The sequence below is a fragment of the Acipenser ruthenus genome, chromosome 15, assembly GCF_902713425.1.
Source record: "Acipenser ruthenus chromosome 15, fAciRut3.2 maternal haplotype, whole genome shotgun sequence".
Lineage (NCBI taxonomy): Eukaryota > Metazoa > Chordata > Actinopteri > Acipenseriformes > Acipenseridae > Acipenser > Acipenser ruthenus.
This window is the reverse complement of record NC_081203.1, coordinates 20,920,658-20,946,258: the sequence shown is the minus strand read 5'-3', so window position 1 is coordinate 20,946,258 and position 25,601 is coordinate 20,920,658. Positions and strand designations below refer to the sequence as shown.

The 25,601-nt window shown below is 37.7% G+C and overlaps 1 protein-coding gene across 1 annotated transcript in view; it reads right to left on the bottom strand.

The window, feature by feature from the left end:
* The window catches only part of LOC117422305 (formin-1-like), a 132,985-nt gene that overhangs the window by 4,394 nt on the left and 102,990 nt on the right, over positions 1-25,601 (bottom strand). Inside the window, 2 exon segments of the mRNA XM_058987413.1 lie at positions 8,267-8,416; positions 14,484-14,535. Coding sequence (XP_058843396.1) covers positions 8,267-8,416; positions 14,484-14,535 — 202 coding nt within the window.

Sequence of the window (25,601 nt, the reverse complement as noted above, 5' to 3'; positions counted from 1 at the left end):
GTATCATTCTTTACTCCCAAAACCACATTCTACTGGCTACACTGTCAAAAAAAAAATCAGTAATTGTCTGTAAATTTTCAGAAAGAAATTGCAAACTGTCAAATATACAGAAAGTTACTAGTTAAAAAGCAGTCTATTAGTTATTTTTACCAACAGTGTGCTGTATTAGCATGAATAGATGCAGTTAATTTTCTTGTGTGTCTTTGGGGAGCATATGCGAACATAATTGAAATAAATTAGAAAATAAATTAAATAATTTAAAAAAGAGTTAACATGTATCCATTAGATGTTCTGTTTCATTGGAATTGGTTGAAAAAAGAAAATCAAGTTTTAAATACTGATTTTGTATAGAACAGCTAAAACCCTATGTATTGAAATGTGACCCAGCATGCCAGCCTGCTTGTAAGTAAATATTTAGAGACTGCACAAGCTGTGCACCATGGAAAATCAAAGCACTGCAGCTTGGCAGGGGCAGCACCACGTTATGGGTTAAGAAAGATCCCTTCCTTCTGAAGCATGTGACATCATGCTTATTACATGCAGTACAGCGATGGCCAAATGTTTTGCATCACCCGATAGAATGAACTAATTTTGCTTCATAAAGCCGAATGAAACCTGATGAATATTGTTACAATAACATATTTCGTTACAAACCACTTTGTAGTTTTCCATATACTTAACGAAAAACTGACACATTTTAAAATGTGACATTTCAAAATCTAACATGAAATACTGTACTACTATTATGGCAGCAGACTTTTGTGATTTAATTTTGTAGTTTCTTTGATTACATGATGTTAAATGAAAGATCTAAATTATGTGCATATAGTTTTTTATTAATTATGTCTCAATCCTAAAATTCTAGGTGATACAAAACTTTTGTCCATAGCTGTACAGTAGATAAACCAATTACATTCTTTAAATGAGTGAACCCATGCCCAAAAAATAATCTCACAAAGTTAGTTTGTGCAATTTGTTACCTATTCTTCAAAGAGTTATGTAGCACAGATTTTAATACTTAAAAGCTCACCAAGTTAATACTAATTCAGTGAATAATGCTGGACATATTTTACAACACTAGATGGGTAATGCATATTAACACAGTATTAATAACTAGGAGAAGCATTAGGAACTGTATTTCCTTGCACTGCTCAGTTGTCAGTTCTGCTTCACAGATTAGCTGAGGCTGAGGCAGGAGTGAGACTGCACACGAGGGAGCTGGTTGTGGCTAATCGTTGAATAGGAAAGCAACTACCACCACATATGATTAATGGGGGATAAAATGTGTATGCAAGTTTACAAAAATGATCCACTTTGTCCTGTTATTTGAGCTTAGTGGTTAGTAAAGTGTTAAATGAGGCACAAAGTGTGGAGACCTGGCGGTCAAAAGATCCCTGGACAGCACAGAAATAATTAGGGACGAGAAACTAGCAATTAAAGAGGCAGTCACTGCAGGAATCGAGCAGCAGGTATATATCTTTGCAATTAGAGAAAGCTGCATTTTTGGCAGGACTAAAGAAGTATTTTCTCATATGGAATGTGAGAACATTGCACAGTGAATTTCCTAAACAGGCATAAATGGTGCTATGGGGTCCAAATGTTTTCAGCCGTCAACTATAATGGTGTTAAACATCTCAAGAGACTCAGGAGCCAAGGAGGGGGATGCTTGGACTTCCAGCATTGGAGAGGCTCTTCAGACAGCTTCTGTTATCAGAACTTTCGATGTACAAAAAAGATGGCTGCACACACATAGGCTTAGAAAATAAAATGGAATATAGACTTGGTTTCCTTTATCATTACAAATCTTGTTTTACACATTGCACCAAATATATGTTAGTTCAAATGTCTTTACTTCCTATTTTAGATTATGTTGATGTTATTTGTTACATGGCCTCCAAAACCTTACTGATGAAACTTAATGTTTTATAACATTCTGCTACAAGTTTTGTCACTGGTGACAATTCACCATTTACAAATCGACCTTTACAATCTGATTAATTAACCCTCTCTACATACAAGGCGACTGGTATATGTTAATCTACCGAACCTTAATTGAGAAAACGCCTGCTTACTTGTGTAGTTTCCCAGGGTATTAAGAGTTTATGGTTGTCCCTCATTTCAGTTTGCGGCAGCCAATGACTGGATTGAGTTTTGACAAAAATTAGAACGGTTCATATCTGAGAATGCTTTTAGCTGTAGGGTCGACGTTTTATGTGTTGTTTTTACTCTTTATTTATTGGATTTTATGTGGTTTGCTGCGGTGTTGCCCTTGCCAGGTTGTCATTGTAAATGAGAATTTGTTCTCAATTGACTCATCTGGATAAATAAAGGTTTTGATTGATAATTAATTGATTTGTATTGACTGAAAACCATTAGCTGGTAAAACCAATCCATCACCTAAATAAAATGTCATTTAATTTTTCGAGCTTTGGGACAGACAGTTTTGACGGTATTAGCAATCTTGTACAAGTCTCTAAATATGTTTTATTGAAGGAGAATAGGAAGAGAAATGACAGAAATGTAAATGACAGGAGCGATGAAGACACTGAAGGGATTAAGACATTGAAATGTAAGAGAAATCTCGTGAAATGCTAAATATATCACTGCGATCAGTTCCAGCCTTCAAATACATAATTGCATAGAAAAATAAGTAACATTTTAAAAAGTCAATAATATATAGAAATGATTAACGAACAAGACACTATGATAAAACCATGAGCTTATTTGACAAAGTAAAATGTCCATACAGATGGGTGACTCCTGTTGGCAATGCTGCTGTGTAACACAAACATTCCTAACCCATTAGAACGATCCCATCAATCAAGCGATGTTGTGCGAACGCCTCTTTATGAAAATGCGTCATTCTGCTGTTTCTGCCATTGCAATAAATTAGTATTTCAGCCCACTGAATTGAATGGAAAAGCAAAGGCAGGACACAAACTGCAAAGCATACGGTTCAAAGACGAATGTCTAGAGCTCTACACTCGAGTGGTAAGTACAGGTCTTATGCTGCTGTCAGTATTATTAACTCATCAACCGTTAGGTGGAGATCCATTCCACAAGATAAACAGAGCTCATGAATCAAGTAAAGCAATAACACGTATACAGTCAGACTGACTGGAGGACCTGCTCCACCACCGCAGACTGATTTTATATCCACTCAGTATTCCAAAGCTCTTTACAGTAACAGGCATCGTGAGGAGCAGAGACACGTATTGTACTTTGTTTCAGTAACAGGGAGCTGTGAGCAATCAAATGCCCACCCAGCTCTGATGCAGCATGAGATGTATAGGCTGTACTAACATGGATCACAACATTTAACTACTTCCCAATACAGCATTATATGGCTAATTTGAGGAAAGCAGCAGTGCAGGGTGAATACATAATTTCGGTTGTATATTTATGGCTATAATATAATACATTGTTTATATCACATCAGCGTGTGGCCTGTTTGACAACGTCTTGTTTAAATTCAGTTACAATTAAACACGTCTACAGACCAAAAGAACATTTTGTAATTGCCAGGAACATTTCTTGTGGGTGTAAACTACAGATGCTTTGTGGCTTGTTTTAAGCTGCCTTCAGTGTTAAAGCAATGGCTCGGTAGAAAGCTAATAACATAGACTAGCATATTAGCAATGCAAACCTGAAGCACTACCTTTACTAAATTTACTATTAGATTACATACATGTAAACCATAAATAATAAGATAAAGACAGAAAACAGAAATCTTTATCTCAGCACCTTTTTAAAAGCAGCAAAGTGATTCACTAATTTAGGAAGCACTGATGTTTTGTGAAATAATGTATACAACATATTTTATGGTTGTGAAAGAATGAATGAAAGAAAGAAAGAAAGAAAGAAAGAAAGAAAGAAAATGTACATGGTATGCACAAGACGGATGACAAAAAGCTGTCATCCATAGATGGTTGTGTTCAGAAATTCCTTGTGGGACAAAAGGCAAACCACTGGAATTCAGTGGAAGCATGAAATCGGACCAGCTGTAAAACCTGTTTCTTCTAAAGAAGACTTTCACTATCACTCATCATCACTATGAAGCTTGGACTCAGTCTCCTAATGATTACACCAGCAAGCTCAGCCACAGAAAAGTATTTCCATTTTACCTACAAGAGCATTGCCAGGGATTCCATTAAAATGATATTAAACTGGCTATAATCCACACTTATTCCAAGAACCTATGCATGTTGTATATTGATGAGTTTGTCTGGATAAGTCTAAATTTGTGCTGAATATGACTAGAAAGCACTGAATCACTGAAGTCTTCATTGTCATGGTAATTTTGTAGATTATATCAATCTTTTACTAGGCTTGACACATCTTTCTTATGCTCTATCATGCTGAGCTGTGTTTTGCCATGAGTACTAAGACTAAGACAACTTTACTGTGCTTTTACCATGGTGTAGCCCAGAATCTTATATAGATATATATATACCAGTACTGTTACGCAGCAGTAAATCCATTCCAGGTGCTTTCAATGTTTTACTAATTTATTTGAAGTGATATTTTGAAAGAACAGAAAAATTAAAAAAGCTGTGTGTTTCCTGCTGTGTAGAGAGACATGGATTGAGGCATTCCCCACTTAAAGAACCCACATGCCATGCACATTAATGGGGACTGAGCCTCACTAAACAGGGCCTGGAGGGTGGTCTCTTGAGGGTCTTATTCTGTTAATCTCTCCACTGTGTAACACCTTTATTGAACCCACAGGCTACTAATACAAACACTTGTATAAATCAATGCAGATTTAAAAGAGGCTGTCTAGTCATTATTATTATCATTATTATTTGAGCATAACCTTGCAAAGATAAAAAAGAAAAGCCCTACCTGCCATGTTTCACTTTTTATTAAAACGCAAACCTGTTGCTTGTTTTCTTACTTTGGTTAATCATGAGAAACTTTGATTTACAATGAAGTTAACTTAAAAAGAAGCAAAAAATGCTTTGAAAAGAAACGTTTTTGATAAGGTGTATTTTGGTTTTATTACATTTTTTTAACCTTGTTCCTGAAAATAAAAAAAATAAAAAAAATCTACATTAACCCTTTCATGCATGGCAACCTCATATGGAGATAGATAAAAAAAAAACTCTCTTCTAGTCTTTATACAGAGACATAATGTACGGAAGACACAAATGCGTAATAGCCTCATAAGAGGATGCAATTTGTTCCCTATTAAAGCAATGGAAAAAAAGGAAAAAAATCTGTGAAAATTATATTTATTATGTGTCCAAAAAAACTTTTTTCAGCTATTTTTTTTATAAATATTTCATGCATGAAAAGGCTAAATGAATTCATTATAACCTCCAAATTTGCATAATATAGATTTTTAAAAATCTATTTGTTGTAAGTGTTCTTCATTGTCATTATCGTTTCTGCATTCATGGGTTTCTGCCTTTTGGTCAGTCTCTGAACCACGTGGCACTGCTGTACCGAGGCCAGTAAAGGTGACCACTAGGAGTGTGCACTGCTAATTTTGTTAAATTCTGTTTAAAAAGGAAAATCTCTAACAAACTCACTGCATTGTGATGGAACATCTGTTTTGTCATTTTAAAAATCATTTTATATAAAACTGTCAGCTGAAATGGAAAACTATTAGCCCAGATTCTGTCCCTGCAAAACATTTTGTTCAAAAGCGTCAAGAGAAAAAAAACCAAAGACAAATCTGTGTTTAAACGGTTAACTCCCTGTGTTGTGTTGCGTTCTACTACTTTCTGTTTTTACTTTTCCCAAGAGCGTCTGAGGAATCAGCAATAAAGATTTTAAATGTGTCTGGTTCCTCTTGTATAATATTTTACACTATTTCAAAGCCCTAATTGATTTATACAAGTCAATAAAATAAATGCTAAGAAAGCAAATTTTGTTTAGTTTCGATTTTAATTGCATGGTCCCCCTTTTCTCCAGCATTGGTTTCTCATTAAAATTATTTGGTTCTTTTCCCGTTTGCTCATAAGCTGTAATTTACATTAGCATCCCTAATATTCCACATACAATGATGAAGAAATTGTGTTCACAGCACAGTGTTAGTATTCTTGCTTTTCTGTGGGCAGTTGTGTGAATTGGGTTTGAAATCATTCATGTATAACATCAATAGGTAGCAGCACTATTTTAATAATAAATAGGACACAATGGCAAATCAGTTATTTTAATTCAAACTTCAAGTGGACTGATCTTAATTAGTCTTTAAACAGCTATTTTATTCTGTGGTAATTAGAACACTACTGAACATGTCCAACATGCTCATGTATTTTAACACAATATAATCAGTGTAATCAGCAGTTTAAGTCCAACTTCACCACACATTTTTTTTATGAAAGCAGGGACTGCTCTGAACACAGATGTTGACACTCGCTTAAATTGATTTTAAATTAAAAACAAAAAGAGTAACCCAATACCCAAGTAAATAACTGTTAGTAATGCAAAGACTGGTGGGACAAACAGGACCTTTTTATGTTTTGTTAAAAATCCAACTGCATATATACATATGTATAGTTTAGTTTCAAATTAAACATTTGCATAAAACACAAGAACATTTCTTTAGGAGAAACACTTTTACCATTGTTTAAAGAAGCATTCTGTTTTGACTGTGAACATGCTAAGACGTTACTTTTGGCACAGACTTTAACATCAGTTTTTGCCTTCCAAACAATTTTGATGGCATTTAAATACACTAATATTTGTCCCACCATAAATGAACATTTCTAATTAAAATGTTTCTTTCTTAAGCTATTTAGACCCTAGACTATACAATCCTAAGAGAAAATTATGTTTCAAACTATAGCTGTATAAAAATGTACACCTATCTGTCATAGTATATATAAATGTATTCATAGATACAGTGCTACTGTATATATGTGTATATCTGTGTGTGTGTGTGTGTTTCAGTGTGTGAGTGCGTAAGTGTGTGTGTCTCAGTGTGCATGTGTGTTTCAGTGTGTGTGTGCGTAAGTGTGTGTGTCTCAGTGTGCATGTGTGTTTCAGTGTGTGAGTGCGTAAGTGTGTGTGTCTCAGTGTGCATGTGTGTTTCAGTGTGTGAGTGCGTAAGTGTGTGTGTCTCAGTGTGCATGTGTGTTTCAGTGTGTGAGTGCGTAAGTGTGTGTGTCTCAGTGTGCATGTGTGTTTCAGTGTGTGAGTGCGTAAGTGTGTGTGTCTCAGTGTGCATGTGTGTTTCAGTGTGTGAGTGCGTAAGTGTGTGTGTCTCAGTGTGCATGTGTGTTTCAGTGTGTGAGTGCGTAAGTGTGTGTGTCTCAGTGTGCATGTGTGTTTCAGTGTGTGAGTGCGTAAGTGTGTGTGTCTCAGTGTGCATGTGTGTTTCAGTGTGTGAGTGCGTAAGTGTGTGTGTCTCAGTGTGTGCGTGCCTCAGTATGAGCTCCTTAGATCTCAGCAGCTTTAAGGAGTCTTCTTGGAACTCTCTCAATTTGGAGGAATTTCTTCCTCACACCAATAAAAGACTGTTGCGCGATGTGGTGTCACACAGTTTCATGTCCCCAGCAGGATCTGGGGTCAGATGTGGTGTCGTAAATCCAGTGTGGGGCTTTGACATTGTGCTAAGTGTGGCCTGAGTCTTGGGGCTTTCCTTTGATGCCAGTGCACTTTAATAACTGGTAGAAGCAGTCACTTTTATTTGTCTTTACTGTCTGCAGCATTAACATTGCCTCATTTAGGCTTGTTCAGCATAAAAATGCACAAGAGGTAAGCAATCTGTTTCAAATTAAGGAAGCGCTCTTTTGGAGGTAATTGAAATTTATTGAAAATTGGCAATTTATCGGATTATGTGGGATTATCTTTTTAGGAAAAAAAGTTTAAAGCATGAAATAAAAGCACTAAAAATAAATATTATAGTTACAATTGATGTATCTGTCCAGTATAACTTAAAAGTGCCTTAATAGATGACCATGGTAACTTTGCACACTAAGGGCCATATTTTATAAAGCTTCGACAACTCGAGAGTGATTAGACACCTTCAATTAAATGACTTATGTTTGATACCAGTTCAAGTTGATAGGTGACAGGAGTTAATTAAAACTGGAGTAAACTCTTGGAAAATATAGCTTTAAATTGCCTTTGCTTTTTTAATGCATTTACTGTGCTTAACCATTCTTCTCAATCATTTTTGTTTTTGTTCACACTTTACTATGCTTCTACCATATAACTAATACAAGTCTGAACAGCATAGTATTTTTTAGTAGGGGAACATTACCAAGCTTGAGTCTTGAAGCTTGTTTTTTTTTTTAAATGATGCTTGCCTTACCTTTCTTTGGAAATATTTTTGTTCTCTCGCTTCCAAACGTTCTTGAAGTCATTACAGAACTCAAACCACAGCATAAAGACAACGTTTGGAGTGATCTCCTTGTCCCCCGACTTTGGCTTCACACCAAAATATCTCACTGTGTCTTCAAAGCTGTGGGGAAAAGAAAACTGTCAACACATAAACCTGCTGGGGGAGCTCTCAGCTTCCCTGAGGGGCAGCTTGTGAGTCAGTAGCCAGGTCTGCTGTAATTACCATAACTACCCCCTGGCTTCAGAGGCCTTGCCAGTAGAGTCTGCCAAGCATAAACTAACCTTCAAACACCTCTGAGCTTCCTGGGAGCACACACATGGACAGAAATCATGGTCCGGCCCTCCTCGTCTTTTCTTGTACTTTCATTTAGTTATCGGCACATTCATGTTTCCTTTCAGGTGTGTGTGTGGGAACTGGGGATTTTTTTTTTAATGAGAGTGCACTAGGCTTTCACCTCTGGAGACATGGGTCCCAATCCATCTTAGGTTACAAATAAAGTGAGTTTGGTGGTCTCAGCTTCACCCACAGTTTCAATCATCAGATGTGTCTGTTTTTATTCTCAGTGCTGCAAACTGCCTTGAACCACAGTCCTGGTGCTGATACCAGAGGAATTGAACCACCATTTACTGCCCTTCAAAGGAAAACCACATAAAAGATTTAATCAAAGCAAAATTGCCTCTCAATCTCTCAAAACCCATCAGGTTTTAAATGCAACAACACTCAAGCAATGACATATCTAAAAACAATTCACATTCCTACAGTAATCACTAAAATACCTCAAAACAGTGAAGTACATTGTATACCTTTAATGGTGGTCAACTAGTTATAGAAATATTGTATCAAAGTACACCCACCCCAAGCAAACAGAGCTCAAACATTTAAACTATAGAAATAAATATTGAAACAAACTTAATAAAAATGACTATCTACTAACCTATAGTACTCATGCATCATTTTTTAACATTTAATTACTGTGATCATTAATCCTACAAGGGAGTTGTCTGCGGTCTTTGTCAATTTTAAGTGAGCAAAAAGTAAACTATGTAATTATTTGTCATTCAAACTGACTGTAATTAAGTAACACAAATTCAGTGATATACTGTATGTTACTACATGCCTCACCTACACATTTAAAAAAAAAGAAAGGTATAACTACACACAGTATATAGACATTGAAATTGGTGATATTTACAGGTGCCCATCAGTATGCATTGTAATGTTATTTTTCAAATTACACAAAGAAGATTATGTTAAAAAATTTGGTAAAAAGGTAGATAAATAATGATGATGTTTGTAATTATTCTGATTGGTTGTTTTGGAATATTGTTTATATATATATAACTCAGGGGAGATTAGCGTTTTTACAGAAGTAAGCGCCAGTGCATCTAGTGAAGTTTCCTCATATATAAATTCACTATACTGTATTTGCTTTGGCGACAGCTGATAAACAGATAAACAGATTGATAAATAGATGGTACACGGATTTGTGTGCTGATGTCTCTCAGATTGGAATTAATGGATGATCAGACTTTATGTTCTGTTTTCTGTCATGCACATTCAACTTCAATATCTGAAGTCTTGTTTGAGATTTGTTTTTTCAAAGTGGAAGCTCTACTAGTCCCTATGTGATAGATTGTCTATTTTGTACCAGATTTTGTATGACTGAGGTCATGCTACATGCTGAAAAGAAATCACTGGAAATATTAAAACGTGTTCCTCAATAATCTGCCCCCATCAACATGTGACAGGCATTACAGTGTGGATTTGTATGTACAGTAACAGGCTGAATACCATTAAAATACTGGCACTGCTTGTTCACTACTAGAACTCAGAGGAAGTGCATTATGAAGGTGTGGTCAAAGAAGACGTTGAAAGTAAAATGGCGCTGCCTTCATCTTGCGTCTGGCAGATTCCGTCCCTGTCAACCCAGCCACACGTAACACTGTCTGACGACACTGATGACGTCACATGATGTGCGATTAGTCGACTACCAGTTTCTGAGGTCGACTGTCACTTTAAATACACAGAGGATGGCTATAGAAAAAAACACTGTGACCGATCTAAAGAATATCCTTGGACAAAAGATGATTAGTGGGTCTGTGGAAATTGCTATTTTTAATGTCAAAATCAATGATTCATTTAATTATTTTATATAAAACATCAATATATACAGTATATATATATATATATATATATATATATATATATATATATATATATATATATATATATATTGTTTTATGGGATGGAGTAACTATTTCTAGGTATTGTCCAGTATTGATAGTTTTTAAAGCTTGGATGATGTAGGACACTTGTGAAATATGGTCTCTCTTACCCTATAGTCCTCCTATTCAATGATAAGTATTTCTTTAGACACACTTTCATATTTTAAATAAGACCTTTTGTAAGTGCTGCATTTTTGACCTTTCAAAAGCAGTGTAAAGTTGTGTGTCACGGTTTCAAGATGTGACCTAACATTTTTCATGTAAGACATGAAAGCTACAAAGCGTCTTTAAACCAATAACAGTAAAAACCCTGACAATTGAAATTTATGTCCTCAATAACCCACAGCTCATTTGCTGCATAACTAATGTACACCTGCATATCATGTGGGGGCAACACTTAATGAGCCATAAAATGTGGATGTATAAGGAAACCTCAGAAAAAAGAGAAACATAAAATTAACAAATTAGAATTGCATACTGGTTCAGGTAGGCATGGAAAATATAGATCTATAGGGCTTGTTACAAAAGTGCAGCTACGGCAATTAGAATGTGTTTTTTCTTAGGAAAAGGGACAATATAATACAATGGTTCTACCTACAGACGTGCTCAAATTTGTTGGTACCCTTACAGCTCATTGAAATAATGCTTCATTCCTCCTGAAAAGTGATGAAATTAAAAGCTATTTTATCATGTATACTTGCATGCCTTTGGTATGTCATAGAATAAAGCAAAGAAGCTGTGAAAAGAGATGAATTATTGCTTATTCTACAAAGATATTCTAAAATGGCCTGGACACATTTGTTGGTACCCCTTAGAAAAGATAATAAATAATTGGATTATAGTGATATTTCAAACTAATTCGTTTCTTTAATTAGTATCACACATGTCTCCAATCTTGTAATCAGTCATTCAGCCTATTTAAATGGAGAAAAGTAGTCACTGTGCTGTTTGGTATCATTGTGTGCACCACACTGAACATGGACCAGAGAAAGCAAAGGAGAGAGTTGTCTGAGGAGATCAGAAAGAAAATAATAGACAAGCATGGTAAAGGTAAAGGCTACAAGACCATCTCCAAGCAGCTTGATGTTCCTTTGACAACAGCTGCAAATATTATTAAGAAGTTTAAGGTCCATGGAACTGTAGCCAACCTCCCTGGGCGTGGCCGCAAGAGGAAAATCGACCCCAGATTGAACAGAAGGATAGTGCAAATGGTAGAAAAAGAACCAAGGATAACTGCCAAAGAGATACAAGCTGAACTCCAAGGTGAAGGTACGTCAGTTTCTGGAGGACCAGGAGGACTCCACTTTTGACAGAAAAACATAAAAAAGCCAGACTGGAAGTTGCTAAAATGCATATTGACAAGCCACAATCCTTCTGGGAGAATGTCCTTTGGACAGATGAGTCAAAACTGGAGCTTTTTGGCAAGTCACATCAGCTCTATGTTCACAGACGAAAAAATGAAGCTTTCAAAGAAAAGAACACCATACCTACAGTGAAACATGGAGGAGGCTCGGTTATGTTTTGGGGCTGCTTTGCTGCGCCTGGCACAGGGTGCCTTGAATCTGTGCAGGGCACAATGAAATCTCAAGACTATCAAGGCATTCTGGAGTGAAACGTACTGCCCAGTGTCAGAAAGCTCTGTCTCAGTCGCAGGTCATGGGTCCTCCAACAGGATAATGACCCAAAACACACAGCTAAAAGCACCCAAGAATGGATAAGAACAAAACATTGGAATATTCTGAAGTGGCCTTCTATGAGTCCTGATCTGAATCCTGTCGAACATCTATGGAAAGAGCTGAAACTTGTAGTCTGGAGAAGGCACCCGTCAAACCTGAGACAGCTGGAGCAGTTTGCTCAGGAAGAGTGGGCCAAACTACCTGTTAACAGGTGCAGAAGTCTCATTGAGAGCTACAGAAAACATTTGATTGCAGTGATTGCCTCTAAAGGTTGTGCAACAAAATATAAGGTTAGCGGTCCCATCATTTTTGTCCATGCCATTTTCATTTGTTTTCTTATTTACAATATTATGTTGAATAAAAAATCAAAAGCAAAGTCTGATTTCTATTAAATATGGAATAAACAATGGTGGATGCCAATTACTTTTGTCAGTTTCAAGTTATTTCAGAGAAAATTGTGCATTCTTCGTTTTTTGTGGAGGGGTACCAACAAATCTGAGCACGTCTGTATATTGTCTGATAAAAGCAGCCATTCAAAAACATTATTTCCTCAGGAGCAAGTGTGCTACTTCAGATGTGAGCAGTTTGAATGTGTATCATGCCTCTTGGGTTTACTGAAAGCTACAGGAAAACATCTGAAGACATTGAAAAAGACTTTTGTCATTGAAATTTTGTTTATTTTAGTATTTCTAATAAAAGAGGCTAGTCGTTGTGAACTCACACTGCTATATGATGGCACTCATTTATGCGTTGACACAAAGGGTGATCATTTGGAATCAGGGTATGTGCAATGCTTTGCCTGGTGATTGATAACTTTTATCTGTTAATAAAGAAGTAAGAACTGTTTACAAGTCAGTAAGTTGCCAATGTATACAGTACAATAAAGAACTCTGATTGATTTGCTCACAGCTTCAACAGCATTGTCATTATTGTACTTATGGAAAAGAAGAAGCGATTATTGAAAAACATCTCACGTTCATACCAATGTATATATACTATAGACTTGGCTCCATGAGGCTTAACCAGCACCCAAACACACTTAAACCCTGCTGCTGCCTCCAGTATGCCTCCCTGTAGTGAAAACGCTGTGTTAAACTGTTAGAAAGCAGACTCTGTTCTGGTATTTGTGAATGGCTCTGTACTGTACTGTGAAGCCCATTTCGAATGTATACATGCAGAGGATATGAGTAAGAGGAACTACTGCATGAGTGATTACATTCAACAGCGTGCTAATTGTTTATGCATATCTCTTGTATCTCTTGCATCCTCCACAACATATTTTCTAGGGTTGCTGTATTTACATACGACAGGATCAGTGTGACAATGTTTATTATTCTATAACCAATGCATTTTCCATGCCAGTCTTACACAAATAATTTGAGTGCTTTTTCCAGCACCACCTACACAGACACACTGACGATGGAATAAATACAATTGCAGAAGAAAAGGTACTGGTAATATATTAAAGGCATCTGCTTTTAAAATTCCAGGCTCAGTTCCAATCACAATCTGCCTCGGACAACAGCCATAAATCAGTGCTGTCCCGAGGTTTAACCGAAGGCCTGTGGATTTGTAAATAACTTTCTGGCTTGCATTGGTCTGGGTGTTCAGTTCAAATACTCTGCAGGATTTTTCCTTCAAGCTTCATTTCAGAGGGTCCTTATCAGTAAGTGCTAATTACTACAGACAGGTTCACAAATTACAAGCATTACTTATCTGATGTGGTGCCGAATGGCTCTTATCTCTGCTGCATATGCTGAATTACTACAGCCATCAATTATGGTTGGCTACCTTTTTTTTTAACTGTCCGATGTAGCGCTAAAGAAAACATTAGATATTTATAGGAGCAAGCATGTGGGAAATAAAAATCATGATACACTGTACACTGCCAATGGGAACTTTGCCAGTACGGTATGTGATCTACCATAAATACAACTGTCTACACAAAATAAGCACTGCTTTAAAAGCAACTTGACCCGTTTTATAAAAGCTTAGGCTTGGGAGGAAGGGCTGCCCCCTGCACACATCACCTCATCCAATCTGGCTTATAAGAGCAATATAAATGGACGGGTAACTTCTCCTTCTATTGCTTTTGATCTGCTGCCTCGTGCAGCAGACCAGGTGGTGGACTCTCAAACCAAACAGGTTTTAGCCAATTGTTAATTTTTGTAAGTCACATACAGTATGAATATGGTTTGTCCTGATCTATTGAACTAGAATTTGGATCGTGGTGGGGTTTGTTTGAATGAGATAGTTTATAAATAGGAATTGTAAATGGAAAAATACCTTCCTAGAGCAGTTTTCAAATGATCCTCTTCGGCACAATGTTCTTGGTGTGCTGAAATGAAAGAGAACACACATTTGTACAGCCGACAGGTAAAACACATGACCCAATTGAATTAATTTTGTTCCTGTTAAGAAATCGGAAATGCATAATTGTCAGTTATTTAAACTTAGAAATGAGCAGAAACCAAACAGCTTATTTAAACAGCTAATTTACTGCATAGCATCTGTCACTGAGACAGAGCTGGAATCGATTTGAAATCAGACAGAGACCAAAATGGTTTCAGTTGGAACCGTCTAGTCCCAGTTAGGATTTCTCCAGCTCCTTCAGAGTGAGGATCTTACCTAATTAGTGTCCTATTTAGATATTAACACCCAACTCTAACAGAATGAAACAGGACAGTTAAGTAATATAACATGACAAGGTGTGTGTTGTTGTACGCCTCAGGTATGTTGTAAGGCACAAGGTGAACTCAAATGTCTTCATGTAACCTGAGAAGTGGCAATATCTCACAACGACACTCATCCTGGAGTGCCATACGATTATACAATGGCTTCGAGGTCATTTGAAAATAAAAACAACTAATAAAAAATAGGATTAAGAGAACCATGGCGATGTCCTGAGATATCGCTGTGGCTATGACATCACGAAGTCCAATGAAATGAATAAGAGGACAATGCTTGCCATTATATCATAACATTTATGTCCCAGTAAATACATTATAATGGTGTCAGTACAATCACAAGTACGTAGTATATCATACCATGCATAGTAAATGTGGAAGATTTCTTAAGTCAGTAAGTTCGCAAATTAGGCATCAGTATGGCACACTTCTCAAGGCCCAACCCATCAGAGGCTCTTGTTCGGCACACATCTGAAGTATTTCTTCTGGCTACACATGCAAGTGGCATCTTGCCAATCTTGTTCTTCATCTTGTGTTCTTCCCTTCATCGGCCTGCCTCCCATTTTAATACTACCCCTCTAATACAGACACTCTCCCAGGATTTGGGCACAATCTCGGCAGCACCTTGGCTTGCAATCCAGCTTCCCAGCTGATACAAATCATCTGTTTCTACCTTTACAGACAGAACTGACTCTTCACATCTGTAACCGACATGGTGAAACAACTCTCTATATATTCACAGCCATTCGATTCCTTTGATCAGCTTTCTGAAAATGTAGTCTGTCACTCTCATGTTCATGATCACACTGTTTTTACTTGTCTGTTCGAATGTGTGTGAATATCCCTTGCAGCCACTAAGTCTTTTATATTTTAACCTCCAGCAATGCCAGCCTCAAGAGCATGATCCTGCTATATTGTCTTTGCACATTTTTTTTTTAAATCACAACATGAACACCTACTACTGAATCTTCTTCTAGTGGGGATTCACCTTGTACCGGGGAACCTGTATGAGGGCCTGTCTGAGTGTTTCTATTACTGCTGTAGCTGCTGAACATTAATACAAGTGGGTTCAACTGAAGAAATAAGCAATTATTGTTGATATTCTCTGTTGTTTTTCACACTGTGAGTATTCTGAAGTAATTCATTTTTGCGAGTGCTTTTGAAAAATTCCCAGACGGCAGACGGACGGATATTGTCATGGCATTCAGGTAAGTGGCTTGGGTTCAAATCATGGATCCCCTCACAAGATGCAGGCAAAGTAGCTAAACTAACAAAGAAAAGCTACAGCAGGCTCCTTCCACGTAAATGGACCAAATGGAACGCAGATGTGTGCTCCTCATGTGTACGAGGTGCAAGAATGTATCCAAGACCAGAAACAGCCTGTGATCTTAGATTTATTACATTTTTCCAGATTCATCCCATTTACAACGATGGGGGACCTTTCTGAACCAAAGATTTAGGGGGGCTGGGGTTCCCTAACTTTTTTGTAAATCTTTTCGAAAGCCAGACTGAACTGTTGTCAACAGTTTTCTCTCTGGGACAGCAGTACTACATGTGTGTGCTGGTGGTAGGGTCAGGAGGAACGCTTTAATGGGAGGTAAGCTGTGAGAGAAGGGCCGTGACCAATTCGGTTTTTCATGCTTTAACTTTACTGGCGCCTAAGGTATCCCAGATCTGAATTAGGAAGTTTAGGTGTCATGAGGGCTCTGAGGAGTAGTGGTTCATGGTGGTGTGTGAAAGGGTTTTTTTCTAAACATGAAACCAGTAGTGGCTAACTAGAAAGTTATGAGATCTGCATGCTGAGAACGGTGATAAATCAGGGCATTAAAACTCTGCCACTTTACAAGGGCGAATTGCACTTACTGTTCAAGATAAAACCTAACCAAAGACGATTTTAATTCAGCGGTTATTGGGAAAATTCCACTAAAGACATTTACTCTTTAAAAAGTAATAATCTTTCCTCATTGGCTACCTTTAGGTTTCCAAAATAATGTATCTGAGCTTGTTGATAGAAATATGTGATATATCGTCAGGTTTATTTCTAGTTTTGGAGAAAACTCCCCGAATCAAAGCAGCAAAATGATGCTAAGCAAAACTGACAAGCATCTGAAAGAAAACTTATCTGAGCTGAACTCAGTTACATTTTTATATTAGTTTTTGCACTATTTTGTTTCACTTTTAGTAATATAAATTGTGCAGACAGTGGAGCGAAAGCTTAACAAATCTGTCCCAATGAGCTCCCTCCCCTCCTCTAGTCTGAAACAAACCACAAGGAAAATCAAGTTCATCGCGAGTGTCCTGCTTCAGCAATAAACCACAGTGTGACTGCACAGCATCCACACAATGCTGAATCTGTTTAGCCCCCCACAGAGGAGGAGCAGACCTAAAACCACAGACTGAACATCCCTCAAAGAATTATTTTTAATGGGAATAAACATTTTTTGTATTTCTAAATACGTTCATCGGTGCTGTTTTTAGTTCTATATTTTTTCATTTGGTAATAATATTTATTAGCAGTACTCCAGTAATAGTAATAATAAAGTAAGTGCTGATTCGGAACTGGGCAAAAAAATATACTGTTTGTTTTTGTGCGGTATATGTACAGACAGATTTCTAAATAACTTAAAGCATTACAAAACGATCCATAAACTGTTAAAGATGAAAAGCGGTTGAGCAATTTGTTCATCAGGAATGGTGGTTAAAACAACAGTCAAAGTTAGTAACAGAACTGTCTTTTAAAAGAATGAAGCATGTAACTGGCAGCAGCTCTTTACGGACAGGGGTGATGCATTCAAAGGAATGATCCAAAACACACCCTAAACGAAACCACATGTTCTCTCTGTCAAAAACAGCAGAGTGGCGAAACTGCCAGGACGACAGCAATCACTTACTGAAAAGCACAAACCCAGGTAGATGTACTGATACACAAAGTTTCTTAAAATAAAAAAATTAAAAAACTGCTTTTTATTTAAAGGGCTGCTTTATCTACATTTTCCTGTTTAATTTTATACCTATTTAATATCTTATTGTGTGTGTTTACATATTTGTTTCCCATTACTTCTGAAAAGACTCCTGTAACAGGCGGTGTTGTGTGATACACTGCCTTTACGGATTCTGTGCTGTCCCGTCGGTGAGATGAGGTTAAAAGCTCAAAAACCACAAATCCAAAGGAGCCCGGCTCTTTTTTTTTTTTTTTATAAATTTAGTCGTTGCCAATCTTTTTTTTTTTTTTTTTTCTCCCAATTTGGAATGGCCAATTATTATTTTTAGGCTCAGTTCACCGGGAGGGTGAAGACGAACACATGCTGTCCTCCAAAGCATGTGCCGTCAGCCAACCGCTTTTTTTCACACTGCGGACTCACCGTGCAGCCACCCAGGAGCTACAGCGTCGGAGGACAACGCAGCTCTCAGGCAGCTTACAGGCAAGCCCGCAGGCACCCGGCCAGACTACAGGGGTCGCTGGTGCATGGTGAGCCGAGGACACTCTGGCCGACCTAACCCTCCCTCCCCCCGGGCGACGCTCGGCCAATTGTGCGCCGCCCCCTGGGAGCTCCCGTCCACGGTCAGCTGTGGAGTAGCCTGGACTCGAACTCGCGACGTCCAGGCTATAGAGCGCATCCTGCACTCCACGCGGAGCATCTTTACCGGATGCGCCACTCGGGAGCCCCTGGAGCCCGGCTCTTTTACATTCTGGTTAAGACGCTCACTTGCGGTGCAAGGGGTCGCCGGTTTGCATAGGGCCTCTGCCCTGTTACACTCCTCAAGGCTGACTGTGGGGAAGCATATCAGTGTTGCACAGGCTTCAGCTCACACAGCTTCGCCTACAGGCTCCCACCACTTCCCCAGGCCATGATGGAAGAGATTAATCAGGCTGATTCCACTCTTGTTTGTCTGAGATTGTTTTCACACAACCCTGCAGTGTGGAGGTTTCACTGCTGTTGAAAGCCTGTTCAGACACCTCTAGCAGGTGATTCCTGAGATGGAGGTTTGAAGTTGTTCTGTATTGCAGTGCATGGCTCCCCTTATAAAGATGTGGCTCCCCTACACTAATGTACCTCTGCAGGGCCAGGGCAGTGGGCTCACAGCACGACAGTGGAATACCTGATGAGATGAATTCTCAATTAGATTTACACACACTTGGCACACCTCTAATAACCACTGGCGTTTCATAGGCCCTCATGTTCTCTTTTATTGGTACACACTGGTTTTATTCTGGCACATGGTGCTCGGCGCCACAACATTTAAATACTAAAATGAAAACACATATTTGACAGCTTCTGTCGTAGAGTTCAAGGTAAAGAATTTGTGGGATTAGATTTATTGCAGATTTTTTGGTACACATCTGTTTCTTTCTTGTGTTCTTTCATATTAAAAAAAAAGCAATAGAGGTCATTCATAAAGCATAAAGAATGCAATAGAAAGCCACGACCGAGGGAAACAGTTTTCAGAGGTTTGAAAACTGGAAGTGGTGATTATTTATCTGTGAACAGTGGCGGTAGCTTTGTAAAATAACTGGCATTAAAGGGTTTTTTTTTCTTGCACAATATCCACCGGTAAGATGTTTAGAGAATACAGTTGCGTACCAAGTATAAATCTGATATCTCAAAGGGTCTATCTTTTTATTATCTATCAACAAATAACCCCGAAGTTTCACACTGAAAAGGTTTTTGAGACATTAGCAGTTGCAGTATGGAATTTTCAATTCATACAAGCTCACGGGTAATGCTTAAATATAGAATATAGAAATGACTGCATTATGAAAGTAGCACACAGCTGCAGTTTGACAAGGAACTGTGTTGATTTATACAGTTGAATTTAACAATAATCTGCTGTATAACACTATGGAAAGTTGCCTATGTTGATTATTAAGAATCTGATGCATCAGTGTAGCAAACTCAGAACTGGCCCTTCAATTCTAGTTATGTAGGAAGGGTTCTAAAAAGCTGCAGTTACCATATTGTTTTTTCTTCTTTTGGGCTTTATCTGTCGTTCTTGTTCCTACATTGCCTTTGCTGGAAAAAGATGGATGCAATCTTGTACCAAGACACCTTATTTGCATCGTTGTTAGAAGGAGGATTGTTTTCCAATATGTCTTGGCTAAAACAAGCAGTTTGTGTAATTCACCCTTTCATCTTTTTAAATGTAGCTATCCTTGAGTCATGAAAATGGTTGATCTGTCACAAACTGTTTGAAAGATTAAAGTGCTTCTGTTGGTCTACAAAACAGTGCTGCACTTTAAATATGCAGTTAGTGAGAAAGAAATCTTGCGCAAATGGGAATAGTACCATTTGGCAGCTATTATTATTATTTGTTTATTTTAGCAGACGCCTTTATCCAAAGCAACTTAGAGACTAGTTACATTATATGGAATTATTATATAGCTGCAAGTTTCTTAATGGTTTCTTAAAGACAGAATGTGTGTACAGTATGTACCTTGTGTACGAAAGTACCATCATCTTCCTTTTTCCAAAGGATTCGCAGGATCAATCGAACACTAATACAGTATTGCTATTAACCAAAGAGTGGCGGCATGGCTACGCTATTGTGGGAATATTTTAAGCTTTACTTTATTACCCAATACTGTAAAATAATACACAATACAGTATATACAGCATTTCCAGTATATTTTCTATACAAAAGATGAATTAGGGAATTTTTTAAAATTTTTGAATGGTTCTTTCTTTCTTCTCCTGCACCTCCACTACAGACAGACAGGCAGATAATTACAAAGCAATGAGGATTAAACAAGTGCTAACCAAAGCTTTAAAATTCATCCTTATTAGCTTTATTAACATTATCACTGCCCCCCTTTAAAGAACATAAGAACATAAGAAAGTTTACAAACGAGAGGAGGCCATTCAGCCCATCTTGCTTGTTTGGTTGTTAGTAGCTAATTGATCCCAGAATCCCATCAAGCAGCTTCTTGAAGGATCCCAGGGTGTCAGCTTCAACAACATTACTGGGGAGTTGGTTCCAGACCCTCACAATTCTCTGTGTAAAAAAGTGCCTCCTATTTTCTGTTCTGAATGCCCCTTTATCTAATCTCCATTTGTGACCCCTGGTCCTTGTTTCTTTTTTCAGGTCAGAAAAGTCCCCCGGGTCGACATCGTCTATACCTTTTAGGATTTTGAATGTTTGAATCAGATCGCCGTGTAGTCTTCTTTGTTCAAGACTGAATAGATTCAATTCTTTTAGCCTGTCTGCATACGACATGCCTTTTAAACCCGGGATAATTCTGGTTGCTCTTCTTTGCACTCTTTCTAGAGCAGCAATATCCTTTTTGTAAGGAGTGGTAACCATCTGTAAAATCCAGTAGGGAGGGTGCATTGAAAGTGGAACGTGTTAAAGGAAATAGAGATCACTCAGGTTTACCTAATATTGGACTTTTTCACCTCTCTTGTCAGCAGTACAGACTAACCTCAGGTTAAAACTGGTAATGGGTGTATTCTGTTCTGCATTAGCTAATCAGAGGCTAATTTCAGTGCCCAATACTGTAAAACCCAAGTCTGTGAGTGATTTACTGGAGTTCATTTCACAAATAACACAAACCTGATTCATTTCCATTTCGGCTGAAAGAACAATGAGATCTCACATTGATCCAATTACAGTAAGATGGTTTTAAACATCCTTGACTACTTATCATATTGGATCCCAAGTGAATTTCTGGCCTTTGAGACTGCGCCACCTTCATTTTAGATTCAGGCCTTTATTGTTTTATAAAAAAATAAATAAGGCACAGTCAATTAAAGGCTACTTCATGTGAAGTTGGCTATTAAATTGTATAAATGTTCTGCTAAACGACTCAGTGTACACTGGTATGAAAAATATAGTCTCACATTTACCCACGTGCTTCACACAATTTATTTTTCCTCTATTACAGTACATTTCGGTTTGTCAATAATAAACCAAATCGTTCCTGTGCATTTACTCTTCATAGTGTGCATGGCTTTTGATCTATTCATATTATTCTCGCGATACCTGGAAGCTGCTTTGTAATGCCTTATCATTTAATAAAAGACTGGAGACTACTATGTTTTCCTCTCTTACAGCATCATATATTTGCATGCTAAAATCGGTTCCCTTAATTTACATGAATATGGTTTCCAATTAAATAGGGGGGTACACTGAAAAGCCCCATCCAGCCAGCAGGGATCTAATTCAGAACATACCTTTCTAAAGCATCCGACAAAACCACCATGTTACCGTTCAGTTGTGGGGAACAAATACATTTCTATAGGGCCGTTACATTGGAAGGTACAGGACCCTGAGATAGACATAGTCCCCTGATGAAGAGTGCTTTGCTTGAAAAAAAGTGGCCATAATGTTAACATTGAAAATAAACATGGCAGAAACAGGACTTATAGTGCTGAAACAACACATGGTTAAACAGAGCACAACTCTGTCTTTAACTTGACATTGTATTTAACAGAGTTCCGGGAAGGATGAAAATGACAATGAATTCTAAATTCCAGACATGAATCCAATAGAGAACCTTTATATGATATATGCAAGAGAAACCAACTGAAGGTTTCCAAAATGTACCGATTCCAAGCCTCCGAAAGCAAAATGATTATTGAAATATAATGCAAGTAGTTTAAATGAAAAGGTTGAGCTCTATGAGTTTTGTGCCATTTTTTTTTTTAAATTTATATTAGTGCTAAGCTATTTTGGCAAGCCAGTGTATTACAGGACAGTAAACAACTTTGCTTTATAATCTTGCTTTAAACCATCATTTATAATTAGCTTTCGTTTTAAAGCATACTAATAATTAATGTTTGTTTAAACTGATATCTTGCAGCCAACGAAAACACAGGATTTGGAGAAGGTTTTTATGACTAAAAGGAAAACAGGCTCCATGCCACAGATTAGGAGAGCTACACGTTTGCATATCTGTGGTCAGAGCTAAAAAAATTCATATATTTAGCCTTCCTTTTAAACTAAATTTAAAATACACCTTTGTTTACAAAATGATTTGTCACACTTAAATAAATAATGTTTCTTTCACACAAAAACACGTTGTACTAAAAACATTTATTAGAAAGGACTGCTGGTGTATCCATGGTGTGTTATGATCGTACCAAATTAAACGTGTTTAGTATAACAGAAGTCATTTTATAGTCTTATTGGTAACATCTGAACCATGCAGCTATTTTTTAGCACCTTGGTGTATGTGACCCCCAATCAGGCACATACACATTCCCAGAATAATGGGAGTCAATGTACACCTATTTTCTGGGGGGTGTGGGGGCTTGACTTAACTTTTCAAGAAAATTTACGAACGAGAGAATGCAGTTCGACACATAAGTGCTTGTCCACTTCCTAATAGCTGACTGATCTCAAAACTTTGTCGGGTCGGGTAAAGGATCCCAATGATTCAACCACATGGCTAGGTAACCCATTCCATACCCTCACCACTCTCTGTGTAAAGAACCCTTTGTCCTAATTATATCTCCACTTAATATCCAGCTCCACTGATTCTGCTTTCTGTGCTGCTTGGTTTGGGTTAACTTTGACAACTCCTTTTAGATTTTAAAAGACTTACATCAAGTACCCTCTATTTTTTTTGTTCTAAAATACATTCAGTTCCTTCAAGCTGTCTTATGTTTGATAGATACAGCAGCCTTTCACTTCTGGAGTTCTGGCTCAGTTATAATGGATTGAAAGGAAGATGGCTGGTCTGAACCTTGAACAACACTAGCCAAAGTCCAAGTCTCGACTCACAATTCAACAAAACTGCAGGGAGAGAGATCTCTTTGGAGTCAGGCGCATTGGTAGAATACTGACATCTTTTTGGGTGAGGGTTTGAGCTGGCTCCTGGTGATATAACCAAAAATATTTCCAAAAAAAGCTGATGGAGATTATTTCCAATGTGTCACTCTTTGAGCCAAACAGGCAAGCACATATAACAATAAGGGGTTAAAAATGATGCAGCAAAACATAAAAAAATCAGGGATTAGTGTTTGTTATTCCGATTTATTTCAACATAGTCTGATAAACATTTTTTTTAATTCCACTTAATCTTTAAATAACTGTAGTGCTTGGTATTGCATACATACTTTGTACTGCATTAAAGGTTCTGCACATTTCAAGACACATTTCTGAGGAGGAGGATAACAACTAAACGCCTGACAATTTTTTTTTTTGCGTAAACATCCTCCTTAGTAAATAGATTTTCATCACATAAAAATGCAGAACATTTCTCCTCCACTCAACAGCCCATACAGACATGCTCAAATTTGTTGGTACCCTTACAGCTCATTGAAATAATGCTTCATTCCTCCTGAAAAGTGATTAAATGAAAAGCTATTTTATCATGTATACTTGCATGCCTTTGGTATGTCATAGAATAAAGCAAAGAAGCTGTGAAAATAGATGAATTATTGCTTATTCTACAAAGATATTCTAAAATGGCCTGGACACATTTGTTGGTACCCCTTAGAAAAGATAATAAATAATTGGATTATAGTGATATTTCAAACTAATTAGTTTATTTAATTAGTATCACACATGTCTCCAATCTTGTAATCAGTCATTCAGCCTATTTAAATGGAAAAAAGTAGTCACTGTGCTGTTTGGTATCATTGTGTGCACCACACTGAACATGGACCAGAGAAAGCAAAGGAGAGAGTTGTCTGAGGAGATCAGAAAGAAAATAATAGACAAGTATGGTAAAGGTAAAGGCTACAAGACCATCTCCAAGCAGCTTGATGTTCCTGTGACAACAGTTGCAAATATTATTAAGAAGTTTAAGGTCCATGGAACTGTAGCCAACCTCCCTGGGCGCGGCCGCAAGAGGAAAATCGACCCCAGATTGAACAGAAGGATAGTGCGAATGGTAGAAAAAGAACCAAGGATAACTGCCAAAGAGATACAAGCTGAACTCCAAGGTGAAGGTACGTCAGTTTCTGATCGCACCATCCGTCGCTTTTTGAGCGAAAGTGGGCTCCATGGAAGAAGACCCAGGAGGACTCCACTTTTGACAGAAAAACATAAAAAAGCCAGACTGGAAGTTGCTAAAATGCATATTGACAAGCCACAATCCTTCTGGGAGAATGTCCTTTGGACAGATGAGTCAAAACTGGAGCTTATTGGCAAGTCACATCAGCTCTATGTTCACAGACGAAAAAATGAAGCTTTCAAAGAAAAGAACACCATACCTACAGTGAAACATGGAGGAGGCTCGGTTATGTTTTGGGGCTGCTTTGCTGCGCCTGGCACAGGGTGCCTTGAATCTGTGCAGGGCACAATGAAATCTCAAGACTATCAAGGCATTCTGGAGCGAAACGTACTGTCCAGTGTCAGAAAGCTCTGTCTCAGTCTCAGGTCATGGGTCCTCCAACAGGATAATGACCCAAAACACACAGCTAAAAGCACCCAAGAATGGATAAGAACAAAACATTGGAATATTCTGAAGTGGCCTTCTATGAGTCCTGATCTGAATCCTATCAAACATCTATGGAAAGAGCTGAAACTTGCAGTCTGGAGAAGGCACCCATCAAACCTGAGACAGCTGGAGCAGTTTGCTCAGGAAGAGTGGGCCAAACTACCTGTTAACAGGTGCAGAAATCTCATTGAGAGCTACAGAAAACGTTTGATTGCAGTGATTGTCTCTAAAGGTTGTGCAACAAAATATTAGGTTAGCGGTCCCATCATTTTTGTCCATGCCATTTTCATTTGTTTTATTATTTACAATATTATGTTGAATAAAAAATCAAAA